The following is a 23514-nucleotide window of genomic DNA, read 5'->3' on the forward strand; positions in this document are numbered from 1 at the left end:
ACTGAGTGAGGAGTCACCTCGGAACATGTGGGAGGGGTGCAGGTCCCCTCAGGCTGAATGTGTCTCCGCTGGATGAGTGACGGGACGGGGCGATACCGCACACCAACGACGGCTCTGCCTCTTTAATCTCCATTGCACGCTTGTACAACTCTGCCGCATTCTCAAAGTCCCCCTCTTCGTAGCTAGATGGAGAAAAGGATAATAAAAACAGAACTCTCTGGGTACTCTGGTTTTCTTCCACAGTCCAAAAACACGTGTGTTATAAACGCTGACTCTAAAATTGCCCGTATGTGTGAATGGCTGTCTGTTCGATTGGCTGCATGTCACAGAATTATTTTCACTGCTTGGTACCTCAGCACAGCGAGGTTCTTCAGGGTCTCTCCGACACGTGGATGCGATCGGCCCAGACTATCCTCGTAGATTTTCAGTGCTCGTTCATAAAGGGGCAAAGCTGCGCTGTGCTTCTTCTGCCAAAGACAAGAAACATCAAGGTTTCATGTGTTGTTAAAGCCACAACCAATAAAAAATATTTAAGAAGGAACAAACAGAAATGTGTGCCAAAAGTGATTTGGTATGCACTATCATTAAGTATTTTAGAGATTTTAGCACTTTACTAATTTCATCAAAGAAATATGCCCCCATGAAGTGAGTGCTGCAGACAGACAGAAGAGAAAAGATGAACCGTCTCACCAGCTGGCAGTAAATGACTGCCAGGTTGACCAATGCTGTGGCCACACTGGGGTGTTTGGGCCCAAAGCTTTTTTCCCTGATTTCCAGAGAGAGCTCATAAAGTGGAACAGCTTTCTCCAGCTTCCCCTAAACAACACATCATATGAGATTTTTGGCATCAGATCAGCATAGGATGAATTGACCATTAAAGTGAACGCTTGAGTGTGAACACATCTCACCCTGCGTTTGTAGAGCATTGCCAGGTGTTTGAGCGTGTAAGCCAGTGACGGATGGTCTGGGGACAAGGCTCTTTTGCGGATGTCTAGCGCCCTCTCGTACATGTCCTCGGCTGTCTCGTACTCCCTCCTCTCGGTGTGCAGAGCAGCCAGGTTGTTGAGGGACTGGGCGCAGTCAGGATGCTCTGGGCCGAGGACACGTTGACGCATCTCCAGAGATCGGGACAAGAACACCTTGGCTGCACTGGGAAGGGCAACGATAGTAAGCATGGACAACATTCAAGATATAAAATAACCTTTACAAAGGAATTATACATTGCATCAATCTACTGTATGTGTATGTGGTTTTCCTTACTCCAGGTTGTTTTGGAGGTAGTACAAGACGCCGAGTTCATTAAGTGTCCTCGCACAGTCGGCAGAGTCTTTTCCCAGCGTGAGCTCTTCCAGCTGTACAGCCCGGCGCCTCAACAGAGTGAAGCCATACTGAAAGTCAAAGCAGATTTAAGGTATGTGCAAATATGTCTGATTAGGTGAGTATGACTAAGTGTGCAGGTATCTCAGAAATATGCTCACCATATGACCTTTCTGACGAGCAGTCTTCTGCCGGATTCGCACTGACCTCTTCCTAAGTTTCTCTGCTTGCTCGTACCTGATGGTAAAAGCACCATGTGTGAGTCATGATCTGACAGAGTGTGAATGAGTGTTGATGTAGGCTGTAATTGGATTGACACTGTCTAGTGAAGTCTGACCTTTAAACTCAGAGTGAAGACATCAGCAAAGGAATAGGTTCTGCAAACCTTGTAAAACACTTGCAGCTGTTAGTCGGCATAAAGTGTATTTCTTCATCAGATGTTCTCTGGCTAAAAACAGGTGCTGACACGTTAAGGTCCAGGCTTACGCTGCAAACGCCTTGTAATGCTGCACCAACAAAAAGTGCTTGTTATTTTGATTTATTGTTTAACATCTTGGTCCAGTTAGGTTTTGATTTGTTTTATATTTATAATCTATAACTCAGTGCACACATTTGTGAATTTAGAAACAAAAAATTAACTTGGTTGGAAAGTTTGAGCAGACTTCTACTTCTACCTGTTTCCTAATTCTTTATCTAATTTTGCTTTATGGTAAGAGAGGAGAATGCCTTGAGATTAGAGGACAACATTGGAATGGACATTAATCAGTAAAAAAAGATATGTCTGATTTGAATTGATCAAATAAAAAGTTGTGATTTCTCAAATATCTGAAGGTAATTGTGATGACCAATGACTAGATTTGTTTTTTTATTCAGAAAACAAGAATGATGACACAAATTGTGGAGGGATTTTTTTCCCCCCTTTAATGTGTAACATAATTATGTGATTGATTTACACATGATCAGTACTAATGTTCTTCACCAACAGTATTTGAAATATTGTTGTCATTAGGTTTTATTGGAGCCTGAAAAAGAGATTGCTGCTTACTTGTTTTGTTTCTGGTACAGCATGGCGAGTGACTCCAGTTCCCGTGCGACACTGGCGTGCTCAGCGCCGTAGGCATTCTCACTTATCTCAAGGGCTTGCTTGTACAGCTGCTCAGCGTTGCCGTACTTCTTCCACTGAACATAAACCCCAGCCAGCTGGTGCAGAGAGCGAGCTACGCTGGGATGATCGGGGTCCAGGGCTGTCTCCCTGATTTCAAGAGACCTTTGTAGTGGTGCTACAGCCTAGAACGACAAGACAGAATCGGAGAATCCAATGAGGCTCTTTCCCAGCTGAAAAAAATGGTTCTTTTTAAAGTTTATTTAAACTATGTAAGAAAAAAACTGTCATATTAAAGAAAGCACAAAATACGCTAAACGAGAGCTGATTTTCTCTCTTGTGTCAAAGACATGCAAGCCCACCTGACTGGGGAGGCCCAGGTCTTTCAGGAAACGACCCAAAGTTTCATACAGATTTGCAAGTTTGGTCATGCTGTCTTCACTCTCGCAGCTCTTCTCATATTGTTTCAGAGAGTCAAAATACTCTGAGGCCATGGAGCTTTTGTCTTTGCCCACATACTGCCAATAGGCTAGAAGTTCAGAGAAATGACCCCTGGAGAAAAAAAATACAACAACAACACGTCAATATAGTTCCTGGCAGACTTTTGTAAATATGCCTACGCTGTGCCCAAGCTGTACCTCTTGTAGAGGTTTTGGGAAACAAACAGGTTCAAGAGACTGAGTTGCAGTTTGGTCTTGTCGTCCTGCTGCTGGAGCAGCCAAGGAAGCTCATCTGCAACGCGCCACGTTACAAGGTCCTGGCTACAGAGAAATAGACAAAGACATTAGTTGCAGTGACGTGGTGATGATAGTTGTGCACATGGATGAGAACTCTGCAGCACCTGAGCTGTTGGCTGAAGTAATGGATTAGCTTTTCTCTGTAAGCAGTGGAGTTGCTGCCTCCAACCAGGAACTCCAGCCTCACTGCTTCCCAGGCCTGTTGCACAGACATGATCACAGTTAGAATGACATTGTGACTATAAATATCAGGGTTCGTTTGTTAAAAAAAAAAAAAAAGGCTTGGGAGCCATTTTACCTGCAGGTGTTGAAACCGGATGAGTCCACAACGGAGGGTAACAATGCAGAGCCTGTTCAGGCGGTAGAGTAGAGAGGACAGGACAGGCAGCTCTACTTCTGGGAAAAGATCGAGTACTTCTGATTCACTCACTCCATTATGGCTGGCACACACAAGGCACAGCATCTAAAAAGGGAAAGAAAACAAGAAAATGTTCCCCTGCTCCACCTTTCTATTTTTTTTTTTAAATCAGGAAGCGCAAGAAGACCTGAGACTGACACACCAAATAATTCACAAACATACTTATACCAACAATGACAACAAAGCATGTCTACGTCACCTCTCTCATGATGTACCGCTCTCGGTCTGTGCTGAGGGATTTTAGGGTCATTTTGAGCACCAGGCGATACAGAGACATGGTGTCCTGACACTGCAGACACTGCTCCAGGCTCTTCTCCAGTGGCCAACAGCTACTACTTGTAAGCAAGGAAAAAACAATCAAACAGTATCAGCCCCCAACATGAAGTAAATCATGTAACTGAAATTAAGAACGGCCCTGCTAACTGGTACGATATTTTTTTTTTTCTATAATGCTGAACAATTGTAGATTTGGAGAGAATAGGTGACCAACCTGGTGACAATCTTTGACAGAAGGGTGACATACATTGCATTGCAAGTTGATGCAGAGCGACAGTGCCTTTCTAACTTCTTTTCCTAGGACAAAGACACAAACACCCACTTGACATTTTGTCGCAAACTCATGTCTGAAAAGGTGGTAATGGTGTGAAAACTGACCTGGTCTTTGGTGAGTTTTAAATCACTGCTGTGGCACTCGGCATTGACGACACTCCGGACTTCTCTGGGACTCAGCGGGTCTAAGTGGAGAGTCGGCCACAACCTGAAGAGATATGGTCACCGAATCACAATTTGCAATTCTAACGGAGCATGATTAGAGATTAATACCACTGTACACTAACTAAATAAACAAAGAAAACAAATCTTTTATTTAAGACTTACTTTTTTTTTCAAAAAGAGAAAATCAAAAAACACATCATTATCTTTTGTTGTTGCATGCAGTGTGAAATATTTGAGATTCCTCTTTGAACTGCACACACTGTGTGTTTGGCCCATATTTTTATGAACTGTTTCCAGAAATAAAAACCCACCTGCAGTAGACCGTTGTTCGAATCAGTACAAGAAACATGTAGCGAAAGTGACTATTCAAAATCAAGCAGAGTGTCTCACCTCCAGGCTTGAGGACACGTCTCCACGTTGACAGACACCACCACTCTGACGTTGACAGGCAGAGGATCAATCAGCCATTTCATGTGTCTTTCAGCGTGCTGCTCTCAAAGGAGACACACTTTTAGAATATGTCTTCTTCAAAAGGAAGAGTATTGTGCAGCTTATTTAAAAGTAGAAGTATCTGTACCTGTATTTGGTCAATAGAGTCAATGATGATAATGATATTCCCTTGATGCCGTGCCGATAGTCTTTCAAGCCATCGGGGAAACTCCTCCAAGATCTTACTGGGCTCCATGGACAAGCCAGAAATGGACCAGAAATGCTGTAATAGCTGGAAAGACGACACATTTTCCACATTTTCAGGATCACTCACTGGATGCAAGCATTTGGAGGAGTGACTGAGATTAACTTACTTTGACTGTGAGACGTTTGATAATGAGAACGGGCTCTGAGCTGGTAGAAAGTGGCCGACCAACAAAATGATACAGGAACAAGGTGTTGGGTGTTTGCTTCTGCTGTAGTTCAATCCTGTAATTTTAAACAAGCAAATTGGAAAAAATATAAAAAATATTTTTTTTTCCTCCCCGCAATGACAAAACACATTACGGGCTAAAGAAATGAGCCGTTACCATTTGGACAGCAGCAGAGATTTTCCTGATCCAGGACCACCGGACACCAGCAGAGGTGGGGTAGGAGGGGGAGCAGCTATCATGTCATTCAAACGATCTATATACTAAAGAAATCAGACACCACGGATGAATTTAAACAGAGGGTGAAACAACTGAATGAACAAGTTCAGAGACAAGTGTTGTGTGCTCTACCTTCTGGAAGCCCAACTGCGAGGTCGTACTGCTGCAGGCCTGCTGGTAGGACTCAATCTGCTCCTGCTCATCGTGGAGGTCCCACAGCACATCTCCAGAGTCTTCCTCGAGCCCCTCGTCGATCCCGGAATCCTTAGAGTTGATCTCTGCGCCTTCAAGACCCAGCAGCTCCTTGCATAGTGAAAAATTAAATGCAACACTGTTTGGAGCAAGACGCAAATGGAACACTTAAGCCTTTATCAGGAACAGTTCGCACCTGTTTGATGACTTTCTCGAGTTGAGCATAAATCAAGTCTGCCCCCTCCTCTGCAGATCCGCTGTGATCAACAACCTGAGCAATGTGGAAAATGTCAGCATTGCTTACAGTCAATTATATTATTAAGACCATTCCAAAATATGGTAATGATAAAAAGGAAGATTTTGTGAAAATAATTTCATATAATAGAGGAATAATTTCAAAGATATGAGGCAATTAGCTGGTTAACAGAAGAAAAGTGGAAAAGGTAGTAGGAGTATATAGTTGAATTGTTTTAATTTTGTCATTCTAAATACACATGTTATGGATTCTTTTTTTAAAGACAGGTGAATGTAGGAATATTTTTTCACTGAGCTGACATGTTTCGGCTGCGTCTGCAGCATCTGAATTGTGATGATGTGTCGATCAGGTGACCGGCCTCACAGAATCTGACAGATCTATCTACTTGTTTTCCTCCGATTCTTCCCTTATTCTCGTCCATGATATGCTTATAACCAAGCTCAAACGGTGGATAAAGGAGGCCATCGAGATCAGGAAGTGGGAGACCATCCTCCAGAGACCGCCGGACGGCAAGGGGCATGGCCAGCATTACAGAATCTGACAGATCTGTCTGACCAGTCACCTGACAAAGACCGGCACGTCACCACATGTCATATGACGCTCTGAGGAAGGCTGCAGACGCAGCCAAAACATGCCAGCAAGGTGAAAAAAAAACCTTTCCTGCATTTACCTGTCGTAAAAAAAAATCCAGAACATAGGTATGAATATATGTTTAACTTCAACATACTCCTGTTCAAAAATGTAGCTTTTTGTTTAGTTTTTTTCATTATGAAAGAGTACACATTCACAGTTTAAAATATAAAAAAAAACAAGTTACATTTCCATGCAACATTGTAAACTATATTCTAAAATGACTTTGATCAGCTAATAAAGAGAAACACACCTTGATTTTGGCAGCCTTGTCTGCAGCATTGATCCGTTCCAGCAGTTGCCTGATTGATCCAGTCAAATTGTGATCTTCTTCTGTCCTGAGGTAGAGCACCAGAGGATGGCCGTCTGGATTCTTCACAAAAGCCTCCTCACAATCCTCCATCACAGAGCTACACGAATGAAGCCAGCATTGATGTCAGTGAAAATATTATTTCCAGTGTATGAAAAGACTGCATTTCACACAATGCTGCACTACATGTTACAACACTACCTTGTTACAGAAGATTTGAGGAGAAGCACACACACAGAGCTTCTTTCGATTTCCTGCTTGCGCTCCACGGCATACGAGGCAGCGTTCTCCTCTGGGAAGCAGACATTCAGGTAGAAATGGCCGAGACCTTCACACATTCGCCGTAGCAAAGAAGAGTGTTTCTGTAAACAACACAAAAGGCACATGTTTAGGTTTTTTTTTTGCCAAACAGGATTGTCAAAATGTATTTGTTGGTTATTAATAAGTAAACATGCAAACAATAAAAGGGTAGCAAAAAAAAAAAAAAAAAGATTTTCTTGAGCAGTTTCATAAAAAAAAAAAACAGGAGCATTTTGACAAAATAAAAACATTTCTCATATGCAAACCTTAACAAAGATATCGAACTCTGCTTTGGTCTCCTGGGTGAAGATCAGGTAGCAGCGAACTGTGTTGCTCCACAAAGCCTGGGGGACATGAGGGGAGACCTGCAGCAAACTGGCCACTGCAGCATCCCAGTCATCTGACAAAGGCAGACACACATGGCCAAAATGTTAAGCCAAATTTATAAACCACTCATATACAAACATCTTATCCTCTCAGACCTGTTCTGTCATGTTCTTACCTCTGCTCACATTTGCAAAGGGCCCCTCCACATCTATCAAACTGTGTGCAAACTCTGGTCCTCTGAAGGTCTGTTGCAACTGCATCATACTACCCATAGAGGGCTCACTTCCCAGCACACCGCCAGTCCAGTAATCACACTGTGTGCCTGCAGCTGAAGACACACAGGCATCAAATACATTCATACAATATCTTCCAGTATGTGAAAGAAATTATTATATTTGTGGTGTGTCAACAGATAATAGCCACATGCACTGATCAGATTGTTGGATGGTAAAAAACAAAGCATATCTGATTCTTACCCGTGACAGTGGTTTGGTTGTCATCTGAGTCCGAGTCATTTGGATCATAGACCTGGATCCCTTGAGCCTGCAGCTGTTGGAGTTTTGCCTCCAGGTCTCTTTTGGCACGCAGAAGATCCTGTATCTCTTTTTCTTTAGTCTCCCGGAAAATCTGTTTATTGATTAGTCATTAGGTTGATGTGCAGTTGTGAGAGTTACAGAGACATAAAACAGCGGTTCAACAGGAAGGTACATGAAGTACAACAGTTCACCTTAAATTGTCGTTTCACTTTGTCCCTATCATGTTCAAAGGTAGCAGCTCTCTCCATAGCTTGGTACTTGGCTTCCAGAGCACTCTCCTTTTCTCTCAGGATTTTCTGGTAGGTTTTCTGCAGAGCCTGGACATTGATGACATCATCAAGACTGCTGCAACCAACCAGAGGTGCAAGTAACCACATTCAAATACAACTGTCATCTGCTTGAGTCGAACGCTATCTGTACTTTAATTGAACAACCACTTTCTCACATTTTTTTCATACATATATACAGTAGTTTTGAAACACGTAAAGAGAACTGCGTTTTTGTTTTTATATTTATTACATTTATTTATTACATGTATTAAGTTTAAATTACATCTTCAGCTGTTTTTGTACCTTTTAAGCAGATCTGTCCCTCTTTTCCTATATTTTCCAGACAAATTTGACATTTTAGAATAGAATAGAATAGAATAGAATAGAATAGAATAGAATAGAAGAGAAGAGACATACATTATTAATGCCAGAGGGAAATCCCTGGAAGCATTTCTTGCCACAGAATAAATAGAAAGAAAGATGGAATTAAATAAGATAAGATAAGGATAATAATAATAATTTAAAAAAAGTAATTTTAAATATTAATATGTACAAGGCTTAACGTAACAGCGGTTTTGCTTGCAATTTTTTTCCATTTTTAAACTTTTCTTTCCCCTTTTTAGAAATTCTAGTCATATTAGCATGTTATCCCCTTTCTAGTTATTATGCCCTTTTAAAAGCCTTCTTTTTAATCCAAGATATAAAAGTAATCTTGAAAATGACTGGTGTGTTAAAAAGAAAAAGATAAAATGTTTAGGTATAATTTAGTGAAGGGACTCCTGATCCACAAAGAACACAATCATAACAAAACTATCATTTAAGAGACTTCCAGGTACCTTGGCAATTACCTTTAGTCTAGATTAGTTGTACCTGTGTGAATGAGATTATCTGGATTCTTCACATCAGTGTTTAGTCCCAGTACTTGTTATCTGTTGTGTATCGCCTGAAAGGATGAGTTACATGTGCGCATCTTGATCTCACCTGGAGCTCAGCTCTCAGCCTCTTGTTCTCCTCGTCCAGCTTGGCCTCCTTCTTCTGCATGGACGTGATCTCGTTATTCTTGCTAACCCGGAAGATTTCATACTCTTTGCGAAGTCTTTCATACTCCGCCGCGTACTCCAGATCCACGGAGCCCGTGGACTTGAAGCTGGCCCCGATCACCCGGGGTCCCCTGCGGAACGAGCTGCGCAGGAGTCGGGCTTTGGGCTTCACTTCCACCGGTATCTCACAGGCTTCCCCACCCTCGCCTCCGTATCCGTCCTCGATCACCTCCCCCGGGCTCACCAGGGATGAGGCGGTGCCCATGGTCGGTGGCGACCCGATCAACAACTCAACCTTCTGGGAGGATCATCGCTGCTGCGTGATGAAGAGCAAAAAAAGTTTGGACTCGCCTTCTGTTCTCTACAGAGTGGATCATGAAGCAAAACAGCCGGTTAATGCAACGACCTAAAAGCCGATTCACTGACATTAATAGACGCTGAACTGTGGAGACAAGAACAAGAAAAACGGAGACTTTGGCCGCTGGTACTGTAAAACTAGCATCTGGCGAAGGAAAAAAAAAATACAGCTGTGCTCGGTTAGCGACGTACCGCAAGGTTTCGTGGTCGTTTCGAACAATAATCACGGTAATTACTGATGGGAAAACTGTAGTAGTATAATAATGGATTTAAAACGCGTGTTATCTCGGAAAGCCGACACATTTAAAGAGTGAAAACCGGAGAAACGGACAGACTCACGGTGTTCTCCTCACAGCTTCTTCCTGGCTGCCTTGGTAACAACAAGTTGATCCTACGGAAACTCGCACGGATCAAGCTGTCACTACTTTCTTCTTCTTCTTCTTCTTGTTCTTCTTCTTCTTGTTCTTCTTCTTCTTCTTCTTCTTCTTCTTCTTCTTCTTCTTCTTCTTCTTCTTCTTCTTCTTCTTCTTCTTCTTCTTCTTCTTCTTCTTCTTCTTCTTCTTCTTCTTCTTCTTCTTCTTCTTCTTCTTCTTCTTCTTCTTCTTCTTCTTCTTCTTCTTCTTCTTCTTCTTCTTCTTCTTCTTCTTCTTCTTCTTCTTCTTCTTCTTCTTCTTCTTCTTCTTCTTCTTCTTCAATATTTTCAACAAAATAGGAACGTAAGACAGAATTACAAGAAAAAAAATACTGCAGAAGAGGAAAGAGGCCCCAGCAGGTTATATATGAATTACCCGATCAATGAACATTACCATAACGAAATAAATAAATAATAATAATATAAAAACTAAACAAACAAAAACATCAAGCAGAGAAAACTAACAAAGGACACGACATAACAACTCAGAATCAATGGGAAAATATTTAGCCTTAAAATAATTAAATATTTTAGCCTTTAAAAGGGTAGTAATGCATTAAAAAAAATAATCCTGTTCCTAAGCTGGAACAAATGTTAACCTATGGAAGTGCAACAAAGTGTTAAATAACAGTCTTCTGAGTTCCTCCTTGGGGTACAAGTGAATGTCTGATGATAAGACAACAAAGGTGTGAAATGGGTCTGTAAGATCTTGTTTATTTATTCATGAATGTATACATAGATATACATGTTTGTAGAGTATTATTAGATTAAAATGGCAATAGTTTCAACTTTCCAAACAGAGGTGCAGTTGAGTCTTCTTGACTCATGGAATATGAGATCATATTTAAAAATCTTTTAAGGAGTATTAAGTCAAAAGTGTGTGTGTGTGTGTGTGTTTGCGTGTATGCGTGTGTGTGTGTGTGTGTGTGTGTGTTCACGTTTTCTCCCCCAGTATGAGGCTGATTGAAGACAGTAAATTACCCCTTGGTGTGATTATGTATTGAGTGGGACTAAGTGTAGTTAATTTCATTTTGGCACTGTTGTGCTTGATATAAATATGCCTTTTAGGCAAAAACAAAATGTATAATACTTTATTTCAACAACTTGACACTTGTCAACACTGAGTTATGGACAATCTTGTTTTATTGCCTAATATTTTGTGTCTGGGTTATGTCAGTTACAGTTGCGAAATATAATGACAACTAATGAAAATAGAATGTGAAAAAATGGATACATAAATTTTTCAAGACGGAATGAATAGTACGTCTAACTCATTTACCTGTCATTTAGTTAATTAATGACATAGGTCCAATTAATGACATAGGTCCAAACACCTCGATGTCTATATTGTGGTTTTGTGGAACAGAGTTCAATTTAGTGTTTCAGATTAGAGAAAATGTTTTGCAGCTCGAGCTCAGCTGGCAGTGCAAGATGCAAATAATGTACCATGTATTGCAAAGCACCAGAATGCATTGTACAGTGAGGTTGAACTTGTTGAACCATATTCTGAAGAACTGATGATTAAATCAGCCTGCAAGAGATGACAAGTTCCTCATCAAGTTTTGGTGACTTGTGCTATTCTAGGAACTGATTTAAATGTTTCACAAGTCACTTACAAAAAACGAAAAAATAAATTTAGGTCTCCAAATCAGTTTTTTTTACGTTGCACGATAAGCAACAGAGAAATGTGTTTATATGTGACATATATTATTCAACTAAGTAATGATCATTCTCTTTAAAATGCAACAGCTGAAAGGATTAACTGATAAATAGAAGGAATACATATTTTTGTAATTTGATACATTTTTGCCATCCAAACTTAAAAAGCACTTGAATGTTTCTCACATAACCTATTAAGAAAAGTGACAGATTTGCTTGAAAATCTTTATTATCTACACATTTGTTTCCTGTGTTCTACAGAACAGTTGGAGAAGTTGTTTTCTGTATGCGCGGTTCAAGAAGAAATACATCACCGGGTCCAGCACACCACTGACACATGTCAGTGCTGATGTGATTTGATTTGCTCTTGCCAGCAGCTCTGGTGGTCCTGTAATATTATGCCATTGTATTCTGATGTAGATTACTCGGCACACATGGTAGGGCACAAAAGCCAACAGAAAGTTAATCACTATGAGTATGATCATTTTGATGGCTTTGTTTTTCACTGGTCGCCCTTCGTGTTGGTCTAGTGTGCTTAATTTCAACAAAATCAGTGTATAGAAAACAATAATCATGGCCAAAGGAAGTGTAAATGCGACAATAGTGGAGAACAGGGAATTTGGAGATGCCTTTTCTAAGTACAGGTCATTACAGATGCCGGGCGGGGCGGTTCGATTCTTTCTCAAGAAAAGTGTAGGACTCATAGACACAATGATGACGACCCAAAGTACAGCAACAGCCACCTTGGCATACTTAGGTTTTCTGACCGACTGTGATTTCAGTGGCAAGACCACAGCCAGAAATCTATCCAGGCTGATGAAACTCATTACATAGAGGCTGCAGTACATGTTCAGGTAAAACAGGAAGCCTGACGCTCGACAGAGGACGTCTCCAAAGGGCCAGTGTCCATCCAACAGATGGTAAACAATACGCATGGGCAAAATGAGGATGTAAGAGATGTCGGCTACAGACAGACTGCTCAGGAAGACTTTAGTGGGCGACGTGTTCTTCTGGTGAAAGAAGGCCCACAGTGCCAAGGCGTTTCCAGGCACGGCGACGATGAATATCAGGATGTAATATGTCGGAAGAATTATATTCCATAGTTCCATAGAAGTGCCAGAGAAGGCGTCGCTCTCCACCTCAGAGAGATTCATAGCTGTTGTGGGGAGCATCAACCTGTTGCAGCACAAATTACATAAATCATCTGATAAGATGCTTTACAGGGCTTGGATGGGCAACAACCATATGATTTTTCAGTGACTCATCAAATCATTCTTTAATCATAACCGAAGTGACATCGTACTGTGTGTGTGTGTGTGTGTGTGTCAGTCAGCTGACTTGCACAAACAGATCATATGAAAATGAAGCCAACAGAAAGAGGAAGTGACCTCGCCAGGTTACACTGGAACCAAGGCAGCAAAGTGACATCTCTTTAAGAGTGACTGAAAAAAGTTCAAATGGTAAATGATAATAAATGAATGACTGAAAACATAAAAAAAAACTAATAAAGGAATTTTGCATCAATATGACTTAGACCACAGTTGACACTGTATATATTGTTTCATAAATGCCATCTTATCATATGGCGTATAATTCCTGAGAGTTGTAGTTTATTTTCTTACTATTTTTCACCATGAGAGAGCGCAAAATCATCTGCAAGTGAATTTACTTCAAGAATTTGAGCTCTACTGATATACTTAAAATGCAGATGTTTCTCATAATAGTCACCTCCTCAGAATACAATAATTTCCCGAAAGGTGCTTAGCTGTTTAAAGAGCACTCATCGAAATATTAGAACATTTCAATTTCCAATCCCAGATTGTGATTAAAGTTTAAATATCCCTGAATGTGTGAACAAACATTATGTAAAACATCTGTGGAAAAACATTGACCTCAGTACTCTGAGCAAAGAAAAATCCCTACATTGGACACATTTCTTATGGTAAATTAAGTAAAAAAACATACATTTGAAGCAAAATATTAGGTACAAACTACTGAGTATCAATAGCCTAATAAAGAATTTATCATTAGTAGAAACAACAACAAGAAAACATTTGCAAGTATACATTTGGAAGAAACATGCAAAAAAATGCAAAAGTTACCAACTATAATCACTTGCCTAATAAAGAATTAACGGCTCCTAAGTCAATAATCCATACACAATTATCCTATTGACTATTAGTCATATTTCCTTACCTGTGATGAGAATGGTGCAGAATGCCAAATCCAGGAATCTATATTTTCTTCGACCAGAAAACACCAGTGTTACAGTAAGAGACTGTGGGAACCTGTCCACTTTTGTCTTTGTGAATGCACCAACCCAGGCACGCACACATATAGGAAGTGACATTAAAGAGGAAACCAGAAATGAAAAATAAATACACTGACACTCAATGCACTATAAGCATGCAAGTCTTTATTTTTGCTACCTCAACACAGTTTTGTCTTTACCACATTGCTCCTTTATAGTATGATTTAAAGCTTTACAAAAAACAAAAAAAACAAAAACAAAAACAGAGAAACCCAAATATTTACAAAATCTATCTGTGCAAACAAGTCTTCTTATACATCACTCTCCTAAAATGTTTGAAAGGCATGCATACAAATAAACTTTGGTATGTTAACAAAACTACTTATTTTCTTAGTAGAAGCATTTATGTACATGTTACACTTAGTTTTTAGTACAGATTACATTTAGACAACAGTACATGTTAACTTAAACCCAGACCAGCAGTGCAAACACTGAGGTCAACCGCTCAGTCACACCACAGAGTGCATGTAAATTCCCCTAACGCTCATGAATGGATTAGGCCTGAAGTGAGTCATTGTACAACAACTTTGGCAAATAGGCACAATAAAATGAAAACTTGTATGACTTATAATACCAGCTAATCTGTAAAGGAAGTTGGCAGTTCATATGGGTGAAAAATGAGAAAATACTCTTAGAGAATTAAAGTTACTAATGAGTTTAACTTTAAAATGTATGTATACATTTTGTATACAATCATAAAAGGCATTTACAAGGGCTGTGTTGAATGTCTGGCAACATAAGAAATATACAGGATTAAATATACTACGGTTATTCAATCTCTTATCTCAAAAATAAAACACGTTTTTTTACATGGTATTTTGTGATTGTACATCAATTCTATAGTCGTTATTCAGAGCTACGGCAAGAAAATATATATTTTCAACACCATTAAAAGCCTTCCACTTCAACTACACTTGATAGTTTTTTTGTTACTTTATAAAATATTTTGTTAAAACATCCGCTACACCTTCAATGAAGAATCCAAATCCAAAGATGATCCAAAATTTTAAACTCAAACAAGACACACACAAAAAATAGATGCATGAATGCCAGTTTTGGAGAAAAAAATGAATTGAGGGAGTGCATCGCTGATTTTTTTTTTTTTTTTTTTTTTTTTTACAAAAACAAACAACAAAACCAAAACTGTAAAATATAAAAGATGAGCGGGTCTACCTGCTAAGCTGTATAACCAGAGGGCAACAAATGGCGCTAGGTACTGTCCTTAGCGGCTGTGGCTGTTGGGATGCAGGATTTGCCGCTGCTGCCGTTGTGGGACCTGTAGCTGGTGAAGCTGGGGGTGTGTATGGTGCGGATGCTCTTTCCACCTTGGCCCAAAGGTGTGGGCGACAGAGGGGAGGGGGAGGAGGAGGATGAGGAGGAGGAGAATGAAGAGGAGGAGGAGGAGGAGTGCACTCGACCATTCTGAGTCTGCGAGGAGAACGAAAGGGCTTTACCTGTGTGCTGTGAGGGTGTGGGGAGTTTGAGGGATCCGTTAGACAGGGAGGGGATGTGGGAGGAGGGTGCGGGGCCGGAACGAGGAGCATGAGAGGACAAGGTGGAGGACTTTGTGACAGAAGGGGAGGAGGAGGAGGAAGAAGAAGGGTTAATGGGATTAGTAGCATCTGAGTTTTGTGCAGACTGGGAGCTGCCTTTAGTAGAGCTAGGATAAAAAGCAGGGATTTTAGAGGTGGGTAAAGTTGGGGAAGTAGTTTTATGATCCCCTCCCACTCTTTTAGCACTTCCGTTAGCCTGCAAACAGATGCCAAAACAGATACTGGTTGTCAAAAAAGAAAACAGGTAAAATAATACATACAAAAGGCAAGGCGATGTTAAAAATAAATCTACGTTATTCACAGACAGAAACTATGACTGAACAAATATTAATATTACTAAGACACAACTAAAAAGACACAAACATATACATAGATGCTCTTTTTTTCTCTCCAAAAAAACTACATGACAAATAAAGTGAAACATAATGAACTGAGAGACGTGTTACCAAGAAACAGAACGCTGTGAAGGTTAGGCAGTGTGATGGCAGGACAGGGTGGATATCTTTACAGAGTGTCTGTGTGTTAAAGGGATTGTTAGGCCTTGGTGAGGGGTTTGGGGAAAGAAATTCAGTAGGCGGATGCATTCGGGGGGCTGGAGAGAATTAGGAGACGGGGTTAAGTGTTTGAAAAGTGACGGCAGCAAGGGGAAAACGTGGGCCAGTGTTCCACTGAAACCGATGGTGCGAGATGAGCAGGTTATGTCGAGGTCTCGACGGAGAGGAGGAAGCGTCATCGTGGGGTTAGATAAGCTGTGCAGTGATGTCGGGTTTGAGCAGAGGTGCGTTGGTGAGAGGGGGAGGTGCATAGCCGAGGGGTCGGTTTAGTTTGTGTTTGAACATAGCCACAAGCGTCTCGGGATTTGGCAACACTGTTTAGGAACTCAGCTGTGATGGGAACTTGAGATGTGATGACAACTCAGATGATGACAGGATAAGGTTCCACTTTTCTTTGCCTTTTGTTTTTCATTTAGCCACCAACACAGTGAAAACCATGAGCAGTGTGGACATGCAGAAGCATACAGTACAGTGATGTTATGGGGGTAACAGTCAGGAGTCAAACATGCCTTGGTTTCAGAGGAGACTCGAGAGAAACATTAACAGATCCACAGTCGCCAACCATGGTGACTTTTTTTTTTCAAAACACTTGAAATCTCACAGCTTTGATAGTCTTTTTCTCCCCTTTTCAATGCCTCATGCGCTTGAGTATCTATTTCATTATTCCTCTAGTCCCTGGTAAGACCCTACAGTAAAACTACCTGTCGAAACTGCCTCTGAGCGTCCTGCAGTTTTTGTTGTTTTCCTGCTTTGTCGGTTGTACCCGGTGACTGCCTGGACTTCGCAGATAAAGGAACGGGCATCCGACTAGTGGGGGAAGCGACACTGGTGTTCTGCAAGGGGATCCAAACGAAAACAAAACAAGAAATAAAAAAGATAGAAAAAACACACCACATTGGAAGTATGAAAAGTCAAGGCACTGACAGGTTAAAAAAACCCAAAAAAACACCTGGTCATTCAACCCCATAGTTATAAACACCAGTGACAGATCAGATCATGCATCCAATGGGACCATACACGTTGAAGTCAGTATACACAGTACATGCAATCAAGTATAAGGAAGTAATCAGAGTTGAATCATCAAGGCATGGTCTTTGATGATGAGTGTGCCACTTGCTGAAAACCTTGTTGGTTCAGCAGTGTTCTGAAAGACAGTACCCAGGAACCCAAATAAATGCCACCCCCAATCATGTCATCATGATTCAATCAAGGCAGAAAGCCATTGGGGACATTTCCAACATCTCCAAGCACCCGTAGAGTGGATTAATGATTTGGTGATTTGAGGAGTTAATATTGGAGTGAAAACTGAAAGAGAAGGACCCAAAGCTCCCTGGAGCAACAAAAGCTAGAGAGAGACCTGTTGCACGGTGCTTGGGACACTGGGGACAGTGTTGGTGGTGGCGCTGGTAGTAGGGATGACTACAGGACGAGGAAGGAGCTGAGGTTTATTTTTCTTCTGTAAAGCATTTTTGCCGGGTGGCTTGAGGCCTGGCCCCTTGGAGGTAGGGAGAGAGGAGGACCTCTTCAGCCCAACTCCTTCTGAGCTTTTCCCATTTCCTGCTCCAGCTTCCTCAGTACTGATTGAATCATCAGGTGATCGCGGTCCCATCTCAGTAATAGTCGTCTCCAGCTGCTTAATGGTCTGCTCCAGGCTATCCAGTGTCTTGTAGGTATTTTTACGAATCTCATCCGTTCTGCAGACAGCGTCGGAATTATGCCTTTTCATTGTGATTCTGCCAGCACCTTTGGGAGCCTCTGCCAAGGATTTTGAACGTGCAATCTCAAACCTTTTTGCTTCTTTGTGTTGCTTGACTGTACCATCAGACTCTTCCTCGTCTTCATACACAACAACCTGCAGAGTTTTCTTTCCAGACTTGGTGCCAGTGCGGATTGCCTGGGTCAGTGCTGCTAGTTGTTTTTTAGGGAACTTAAATTTAAACTTCTTCCTTCCATCCTGCTTGGCATCACTATTTAACTCCCCTGAACCTCCATTGTCAGACATGGAGGAAGACGACAAGGACAATGTATGGTCTGAAGTTCCTAGTGAGCCACTACGCTTTTTGCCATCAATGGTGTCATTCCCTTCAGCTTTTAGCTGGAGCCCACCCCTCTGCTCTGTATCAGACTCCTCACTCTCCTCATCGATGCGCTCTTCGGCAAGCATCCTGTCCAGTTCCTCCTCACACTCAAAAATGGTGGACAGTCGCTTGTAAGCTGAACGGATATCCATTGGCTCATCAAAGATGATGATAACAGGCTTCTTGTTGAAGCCATTATCCTGTGGTCCAGCAGGATCTGTTGCAGAGTTTCCTCTTGTTGTTGCATTGCCGACAGTAACAGTCTGGACACTTCCTTTCTTGGCATTGACCAGTTCTTGGTACTCGCCACAAGACAGGGGCTGAACCTTGGTGTTGGTGATCATAAATGCAATATTGTCTGGTGGTGGAGGTGCTTCATCGCCAGGTAAATCAGGACTAAGACTAGCCCCATCATCACTGTCTTCTGATATCTCTCTCGGTGGCTCAATGTTTTGTTTAGAAGTCTTTTTCAGTGAGGCGACAAAAGGTTTCGGTGCTTCTTTGGGAGCAGTGGCTGTCACAGTCACCACTGTTTCAGGTGTATTATTTTTAGAAGTGACCGGCTGTTGTGGAATTGCATTTTTCTTTTCAGTGTTCACTTTGTTGAGGAGTTTTCCCTTTTGCACTTCTGCACTGGTCTTCAAAGATTCAGAGCGTTTAACTTGCTTCTTTGGAAGTTTGAATCCATTGAGTCCCACTGGTTTAGGTGATATAGGTGGAGGTGTAATTGGTGATTTGGGTGGTGGAGATGGAGGCAGTTGCTTTTGCTGCTGCTGCTGAAGTTCCTGGCTTGGAGAATTGTCATTAACATTGACATTTGACACCTGTGTTTGAGGCTGTGGGGGCTCTCTGTGCTCGGGGGTCTCCTCAGTTTCTGATGAGGGAGGTTGGGGAATCTTGCCAGTCACGTAGTAAATGACCTACAAAAATGACATTTATTACTATAAATCTTTTAAAGCACAGCATATTCAACAAATACATGTGAATATTTGTGAGTACACAAAAGTCACACCAACCCCTTGGCTCTGTCGTAGAGCAGTGTTCCCATTTTCATCAGTGACGGGATCTTTATCCTCTCGAATGGGCTCTGAGCTCTGCTAGAACAGTTTGTGAGGGAATAATATTACTGTGCAACTGGTGTGCCATGGGGCCGTTAATTAAGTCTATATATATATATATATATATATATATATATATATATATATATATATATATATATATACTGTCTTATATCACTGTAGTGAATCCTACACATTGCATGCAAAACAAATGAATGCATTGGATTTCCAAGAGCTAAACCTATAATCTACTTGAATTTATAATTGCTACATCAGCTGAAGACTTAAGTTATTCAAAGCCAAATGCTGTCCATACAGCCTTTCTCTTTAGCACATGCCAAAACTGACAATATGTTTTACTGATTTGCAATGTTTTTATTTAAAATGACTTTTTCACTGTGGATAAAATAACATCACTGTTTCAATTAAATTAATTAGACTGGAGGTTTCAGAAGCATTGCCAAACGTACAGTTTTGTTGGATTGTTTTCAGTAACTACAAGCTTACCTTGAGAGTACAATCTCTAATTTATTACAGTCCAAGACAGCTCATACTTGGCTTTATACTGGTAAAATCACATCAGATAATGAAATCATGTTAAATGTGTTTATGTCTGTCACAATATTAAAGAGCTGTGCTGGTTACAAAGGTGTAAAGCGAAGGAAAGCAAAACTCAAGGGGAGTGGAAAAGAGAAAAAAAAAAAGAAAAGTATTCCCTTTGAAAAGTATAAGGGAGAGGAGCATGCAAAATGGCCTTTAGTGACCTTAAATGAACCAAGTCTGCAAAAATACTTTGTGTCCACAAAGTAAGCTCTTTTCCATGGCATTTGTCCATGTCTTGATTTAATGAATACTTATTCGGTTGATTTTTAATGGGAAATGTCATTAAAGAAAGACACAACACGGTGTAAGTGCCTGTAAGATACAGTGCTGATACCTTTTATTGATTTGTAGAGAAGGACAAGTGATAATCAAATCAAAGCACATCATTGTCTAGATTAAACATATCAAAGAGACAGCATCTTTTCAGAGGCTTAACTTTATGCAGACTTAATCCGGGGAAAATATCCAAGCTGTGATACTCAGCAGAATCAAAAGAGGGAGGAAACAACGAAGCAGCGAGGAAAGGAGCTTTTGTGGCTGGAGCTGCTACAGGTTTCTCTCGAGCCAAAGCAAGAGTGCGGAAGTTGCAGGAGGGTTAGGACACAGGCATCGATTGATTCAAACAGTGGTCAGAGGCAGGCAGTTAGCTGGGCAGCTCCACGGCGACATATTTTACCTTTTTCTCTTTGAGAGGCAATAGAGCCCCTGATCTTAGTTCTCTGATTTGTGGTTCAATTCGAGAGGTGGGCTCTAGCAAACCTTTCGGCCCTACATCCTTAACTGTGCACTTCTGGAAAACCTGAAGAGTGGAGAAAAGCGCGGAGGGGGGGCATGGGGACAAAGACTTTGAAGAGGGAAGAAGTTGACGTATAACATAGTTGTCCAAGCTCCTATGAGACAAATGTGGTAAAGCGCCAAAGTGATCATCCTTCATCATCCGTCAGTGCCCATTTTTTTTTACCTCTTCTGATAAAAATCAATCACCACAGGAGGAAATGACACGTCAACCCACACCCACACTGCAGAAATCACCAAGAATCCAGCAAAGCTCACATCCACCAATTGCAATAGCATCCATATTTGAAGGAGTGTGTGTTTGTGTGTGTGTGTGTGCCTGTGTGCTTGTGGTTGTGTATGTGCATCTAACCTGGAGCTCTGCCATGATCTTGTCACTTTCATCCTCTTCTTCTGTGGTGACAGCAGCAGTGACAGGCGGGGGAGTGGTGGGCTTGGGCTTGGTCTCTGGTATTACCTTGGTGAGCTTGGGTTGAGGAGAGGGAGGTTTAGCCTCCTCTTCACCCTCCTGTGAAGATCCATGCAATGAAAATTATTTCCATCATGATTTAATAAAGGCTCACAAAGTAAATCAGAGATAACACAGCTTTGATGCAGAGAAAGAAAAAAAAAAAACAGCTGTAAAATGGACAAGAACATCCAGCTGAGTCTGATTACAGTTTAGCATAAACAAAAAAAGACTCAGCTCCTATCACACTGACCTGAGCTGAGACAGACTCCTTTCTGCTGGTGTACACCACCTCACCAGATCGTGTTGTGGTCATGCCTGAGTTGGGGTAGGTTTTCCTTGGAGGAGGTGGTGGTGGTGGGGACTTTCTCGCCTTATCTGACCCCTGTCTGACTAAACTCTCAGAGGCTGCTGGCTTGTTGGCAGTTTTGAGTGGTTTGTCCACTGCTGGCTTGGCAGGTTTCTCCATCAGAGGCTTCGGGGGTTTCTCTGGGACTTTCTTGGCTTGTTCCTCAGAGGGTGACTGGGGCTCCACTGTCAGGCAGAACAATTTAAATTTAAGCTAAAACAAAACAGTCAAGTTGTGTAGTTCAGTGACATTTGTGTTTGACTAGTACCCGATGGTGTTTCGCCAGGGTTGTGGACTTCCTGTTGTTGTACAACAGCCTCAGGAGGTGGTGCTGCATTTTCTTGCACCTCTAGGTTTGGAATTCCCTTCATCATATTGGCTTGGGCCTCCTGGAGATACTTCTCAAACTCTCTTCCGTCATATTGACCCATGTTTTGCCTCCTCTCTTCCCACTCCTTCTCTGCTGCCTAATCATCGCAGATAGACAAGCAAGATTTCATCACAAATAAAATGACAAACGCACAACAGAAAACAGGAGTTTACAATGTAGGGTGAGATTTTTTATGATCACCACAAGAGTATTTCAAGACTTACAAAAAGAAGATGATTATACAGTACATACCTCGATGGACATAGCTCTATTTTTGTTCTTGTCCTGACTGTTCTGAAGCTCCTCTATGACATGACCTTGGCCGGCAGTGCCATTGCCATTATTCACCGAGTTCCCCTGAGCCTTCTTAAGTCGGGTGGGACTCTGTGGATTAGAGGCTGCCCCTTTCGGAGACTCCCGGCCTTGGCTCTTGCTCATGTTGGGACTAGCGACCTGAGTGGGGCTGGGGGTGAGCGGGGGACTTGGCTGAGCTGTTAAGGCCGCAGACTGCTGGGACTGCTGCATCTGGACCGGGGAGCTCTGGACATGATGAATGACCACCGGGGAGGAAGGCATCACCTCGGACCTGATGGTGGAGCTCTGAGGCTCCAGTGAAGCCGAGGCAGAGCTTGATGCTGAGAGAGATTCTGCATGTGCCTCTCCTCCTGCTGTAGCAGAGCTGCTTTCCAAAGAGACATTTACGGAAGGATCAAGGCCTTTCGGAGAAGGTTCTGTTGCACTCCTTCAAAAGAGAGAAGACAAACAGCATGTAGTCATATCATGTAGGCGTAAAGACAATCACTCTAAACCAAACCTTTGAACAAGTTTAAGGGGTGAAGTAAAGTTCAAATTTATGCTTTTGGAGCCCTTTCTATAATTTAACACTATGATTTTTCTCAAAAATCATATCTAAAAATATTACAATATCATAAAAAAAATTGTCAGTTGAAAGTATCCCTTAAGACCAGACGTTTTTACTAGTATATTAAAATCTTCATAATTGCGGTACTTGTGAAGAATCACACAAAAAAAATTAGAAACATGTTCAGTTTATTTGTAAAAGATGTCAAATATGAGCAGGTTTCACTACTTGTATTAAATGATGGGAAAATAGATCAAACATTTGAATTCAACTGACAAATATGGGATCAACTGTTTGACATGAAAGTAAAAAGACCACCTAAATCAATAATGCAATGTTTTATGTTGCATCAGGGTGTAATTTCTTGTGAAAGTATTCCTGGAGGAAAACTGAGAAAAAAATCCCAGTGAGTTTGAGATTTATGACATATCAAAATGGAAATATGTCTCTGCAGTGTTCACCAAATTAATTCAGGTACCGCTCCAGTGAAGGTGATGGAAGTGGCTGTGGCTGGATATGCACTCGTCTGTCCACATAGAACAACCTCTTTGATGGGATGAAGGCAGGCTCGCCAGTGTAATCAAATGGCAATCTCTCACATCACAGAGCCCACTGAAGGAGCCCTGCAAAGCGCTTTTTGTTTTCATCTTCAGACACTCCAGCACATCGTGTCCTGATCCCTACTTTATCTCCACAGATTTCTTTTGCATCTTCGTTTTCAACATACCTTCTCAGACTGCTGAGTGTGTCGGTCAGGCTCTTGACCCGTTTCAGCATGCTATCCAGTTTATGCGGCTCCTCCTTCAAAAACTTGACGGCCTCCACTTCCACCCTGAGCACAGCCCTCATTCTGGTCTGCAGGGCTGGAAACTCTCCTG

At 41.5% G+C, this 23514-nt stretch overlaps 3 protein-coding genes across 15 annotated transcripts in view; all 3 read right to left on the minus strand.

The window, feature by feature from the left end:
* nphp3 (nephronophthisis 3) lies at window positions 1–9492 on the minus strand (the record flags this gene model as incomplete). The annotated part of the gene is made up of 27 exons (XM_080515432.1): window positions 1–182; window positions 352–467; window positions 691–816; window positions 909–1149; window positions 1261–1388; window positions 1479–1554; window positions 2363–2604; window positions 2782–2971; window positions 3058–3180; window positions 3261–3355; window positions 3455–3619; window positions 3774–3909; window positions 4065–4147; window positions 4229–4331; window positions 4679–4776; window positions 4866–5009; window positions 5092–5206; window positions 5308–5411; window positions 5500–5670; window positions 5756–5830; window positions 6699–6855; window positions 6957–7117; window positions 7322–7455; window positions 7558–7710; window positions 7859–8009; window positions 8110–8235; window positions 9169–9492. 27 exons carry the CDS (start codon window positions 9490–9492, stop codon window positions 14–16), a joined length of 3906 nt encoding a protein of 1301 aa, XP_080371558.1. The 3' UTR covers window positions 1–13.
* Window positions 9493–11888: 2396 nt separating this feature from the next.
* Window positions 11889–12809, minus strand: LOC308143877 (uracil nucleotide/cysteinyl leukotriene receptor; the record flags this gene model as incomplete). Its single annotated transcript, XM_080514819.1, has 1 exon — window positions 11889–12809. The coding sequence occupies one exon, from the start codon at window positions 12807–12809 to the stop codon at window positions 11889–11891; it is 921 nt and encodes a 306-aa protein (XP_080370945.1).
* Window positions 12810–14051: 1242 nt separating this feature from the next.
* Window positions 14052–23514, minus strand: part of kiaa1217 (KIAA1217 ortholog) — a 109792-nt gene continuing 100329 nt past the window's right edge. For 7 of the 13 annotated variants that reach the window (XM_080515326.1, XM_080515334.1, XM_080515331.1 and 4 more), the window contains 10 exons: window positions 23364–23511; window positions 22027–22516; window positions 21673–21871; window positions 21309–21589; window positions 20960–21115; window positions 20489–20611; window positions 19168–19248; window positions 17431–19071; window positions 16775–16906; window positions 14052–15715 (listed from right to left, as the gene is read on the minus strand). In XM_080515326.1, the coding sequence (XP_080371452.1) occupies window positions 15176–15715; window positions 16775–16906; window positions 17431–19071; window positions 19168–19248; window positions 20489–20611; window positions 20960–21115; window positions 21309–21589; window positions 21673–21871; window positions 22027–22516; window positions 23364–23511 (3791 nt within the window). In that variant the 3' untranslated portion in view covers window positions 14052–15175. The remainder of the gene's footprint in view (window positions 15716–16774; window positions 16907–17430; window positions 19072–19167; window positions 19249–20488; window positions 20612–20959; window positions 21116–21308; window positions 21590–21672; window positions 21872–22026; window positions 22517–23363; window positions 23512–23514) is intronic. The other 6 variants (XM_080515330.1, XM_080515327.1, XM_080515333.1 and 3 more) reach the window with 6 other exon arrangements.

Source organism: Blennius ocellaris (genome assembly GCF_963422515.1).
Source record: "Blennius ocellaris genome assembly, chromosome: 19".
In the NCBI taxonomy this organism is placed as follows: domain Eukaryota; kingdom Metazoa; phylum Chordata; class Actinopteri; order Blenniiformes; family Blenniidae; genus Blennius; species Blennius ocellaris.